The following is a 3640-nucleotide window of genomic DNA, read 5'->3' on the forward strand; positions in this document are numbered from 1 at the left end:
ATATATACAAATTGTACCTTAATTATGGCAAATTGTTTTTATAACGTGTAAGCTAAATGTAACATTATATGAAAGCTGTAAGTAAACAATGAAACGTTTGACTAATAATAGACTTAAAAAACAAACCTGCAATGTACCCACGAATATTAGCCTGAAAGACTAGCAAGGTAAGAATTGGTAGAGAACCTGCCATAGCATCCTTCCTCCCACCGTCTCTATTTTATAAATGTTCGGTAACTGAGGAGGCTAGTTAACCTACTCACCGTTCACATGGCAACGATCACCGTGCGCACATTGACGACGAAGCTTTTAGCGAATCAATGTTCTGTTCTGATGCAGAAGTGATAACGAAAAATTCAATTCAATTTATTCAATAAACCTCTAAAAAGGAGAGCACATGATAAAATTTTAAAAACGCACAAAACAGAACAGCAAAACGAGAAATGGCAAAAAACGCATAACCTCTCATTCAGAAGCTTCTGAGTAACAATTTCAGGTAAAAATATAAGAGTGACATGCTGTCATTATAAGGTAATGATAAATCAAATGATAACGATAATGACGGAGATTATCGACTGTAATAAGTATCGGGAATATCTTGGGTAGATAGAAAGTGATGGAAAGACTTGTTGACTTGTCAGCATAATATATAGTAACAATTTAATTATTCACGATTGGCTTATTAAATCGAAATTTAAAAAAACTACACTTGACTTGATGTTATTACGGCTTTTTACCGAACCTTATCTAATATTTAAAAAAAATTATTAATATCCAACGTTCTCGTTCGTTTTTACAATGGTTTCCTTCTTAAAGTAAAGACGCTTACCAGTAGCAGTACTAATGCAAACGAATAATATACAAAATGGCTTGAACCCACAGGTCTATGACTTACTACAGTGTATACCCTCTACTCCGAGACCACCTTTGGGACGCGAAAATTCGGAGTGGTATTGGGGTTCGGGAATCAATTAGAGGGGTTACCTTTGAAAGTGCTCTTGAAGGTCATTTGGTTTTTGAAAACGTGGTCTCCAATTAGAGGTCTCGAGACCACCTTAGAACTCAACATTTTAGGTGGTCTTGATAGTTCCAGTCCAAGCTTTGTCTTGGTACTTTGGAAGGGGTCTTGTAATTTTCGGAACGAAGACATACACAGCCGCGTCACTTTACTCTTTTTCGTGTTTGAAACGCGCTACTATAAATCATGGAGGAAAACTAAACTAATTTCTCCATGTATAAATCAAGCTTTATACGAACGTCGAGCACGTGCAATGTAAATCTTGGTTCACATTAGGGTAATTCTGGCGAGCTTACGCAAATGCAAAAAAAAGTAACGCTTGCACCGCTATTTCAAGTGTGACCGACATAAAATGACGCGCAACAAACGCAAAATGCAATCGTTATGCTGAAGGTGGATGCGTTGTTATAATTGAACACAGATCCCATTGCATTTAAAAAAAAAACCAAACTTTAATCATAATATTATTACGCGCTGCAACAGGCGCGGTTTCTGTGGAGAAAAAAAGATAGGATAAAGCAGGATAAAGTATTATTCTGGAAATAAAATGATGACGCCAGTCTGTGAGTGCCACCTAATATTCCTATTCAAAACTTATTAGCAAATTATTCTCTCCTGTGTTAAGACACGCTAACATTTTTTGCCACTATTGATATGCAACAATAGGCCTACTAGATAACCTGTTAAGAAATGTTAAACTTTGCAGTTACATGAGTGAAATATAATAAATTATCACGTTACATTTTGTATACATCATGCCTCATAATGGAATGAATTCCTGATGATGACATAATTAATGTCGAAATCGATGGCGTGCATGCCTTATAATTGTGACAAAAATGTCGATTAACTTGTTGCATAAACTAGAAGATACATGGATTAATTGCGTCATAGTTCAGACTAATTGTAACAAATTATATTTCAATGTAGAGCAGGTATAAACACCAAGTTCTTTTATAGCCTATTATTTCACATAACAATACGCGCCTAACATCACATTATCTGCAGGAATAACAGGATAAATTAAGCCTAATAGAATAGATTCATTCGTTAGCCCTGGTCTAATTCCTCCATGGTTAGACTGATATGGAATCCAGACGATTTTATCAAGTGAGCTGGAGCAAATGATTATTATCAAGTAATGAATAGCCTACAGCACATAATTTTTAAATGTCATAAAACTACGAAGTAAATGCGGTAAATTACGGTATGAGCGGAAAGTGAAGACGTGACGATGGCAAGAGGGGCGCTAACTCGCAAAATAAGGTAATTTATTAGGCAATGCCGTAGCCAGCTATTGGTAAAGTCCCACACAATTTTTCTAACGTGTCCACAAAGAATGGGGTGCCTATAAAACGAAGACCCTTGGTCTTCGTTTTATAGACACCCCAAAGAATGGGTTCACATTTTTTTTAAAAAAGGTCCAAATTATGCAATAGTAGGCCTATGCATAAAATGAGTCCACTTTTGAGAAATGGTTACAGATTTCTCATACTTAGCCAAAAACGGGTAAAATTTTAGAAAATGGGTACAGTTTTTTCATATTATTATTAATATTATTGCATAAAATGGGTTAACGTTTAAGAAAATGGGTCCACATTATTTGAATTTACGCATAAAATGGGTCCACCTGATACTGTCTCGGACTGTTTGCAAATCCTGGCTACGGCATTGATCTTAGGTCATCTTTAACTACTTGACCGTTATTTTCTTTGTGGGGGGGGGGGAGGAGTAATTTTTGGAGGGGCTTACGACCCCCCGTGCACATCCTAGATACGCCGCTGCCTATGGATGTCTCGTTAGGGCCTCTGAGAAATTATGCAGAAAACATAATTCGTTGTCCTGCATTTTTATACATTAATAATACACAGGTATTACAAACCTTTACCTTTGATGCATTTTGATAAACCAGACCAGGCTCGTAGCCTAGATTACAAATGTTTGTTATAGGCGACGACGACGATGATATTGATGGTGATACTGATGGTTGTGGTGGACGATGATGGGGGTTACGATAATGATTACGAAACTAATGATTGTGAGGATGATGATTATGATACTAATATGATTATGAAGATTATGATTATGCTATGTGAGACTGAAGACTATAGCGACGATATCATTATGGAATTATAAAATGACGGCCAAGCCCGTAGCCAGGGGGTTCGTTGAGTGCGAACGAACCCCCCCCCTTTTCATGAAGTGCCCTTTCAACAAAGGCTGGCTAGCCTACACCTTGGGCCTAGCCTAGAGCCTATCATTAAAAAAAGTCCTACTTTAATACCCAATTGTTAGGCCTACTTAGTAATATAAAAAAATAAATGAAAATAGGGCATTTTCAACAGTTACAACATTATTATTTAATCAGTACAACCGTGTAGGGCTAACCGCCCAAAATAAGAACAGGGCAGGGCAGCAGCAGCAGAGCGTATCGACGATCTTCCCGATACGATCGTCGGCCACCAAGTTATATTACTATGGATGCAATATTCCTCAGAAATACCGGGATGGTGTCCGGCGGGGAATAGTTTCACACCTGTATATATATATTTTAAATAGTTTTGCGTTATGTGGCCGTTTGCTGTTTCATGGGTTTTCCCATTTGCCTTTTAATATATATAT

The 3640-nt window shown here is 37.1% G+C and overlaps 1 protein-coding gene across 1 annotated transcript in view; it reads left to right on the plus strand.

Moving 5' to 3' along the window:
• Nucleotides 1–1513: 1513 nt before the first annotated feature.
• The window catches only part of LOC117121891 (N-acyl-aromatic-L-amino acid amidohydrolase (carboxylate-forming)-like), a 37608-nt gene continuing 35481 nt past the window's right edge, over nucleotides 1514–3640 (plus strand). The window contains exon 1 of the mRNA XM_033267284.1: nucleotides 1514–2284. Coding sequence (XP_033123175.1) covers nucleotides 2253–2284 — 32 coding nt within the window. The 5' untranslated portion in view covers nucleotides 1514–2252. The remainder of the gene's footprint in view (nucleotides 2285–3640) is intronic.

The sequence above is a fragment of the Anneissia japonica genome, unplaced genomic scaffold, assembly GCF_011630105.1.
Source record: "Anneissia japonica isolate Jap-2015-1 unplaced genomic scaffold, ASM1163010v1 scaffold352_len1594369_cov220, whole genome shotgun sequence".
Lineage (NCBI taxonomy): Eukaryota > Metazoa > Echinodermata > Crinoidea > Comatulida > Comatulidae > Anneissia > Anneissia japonica.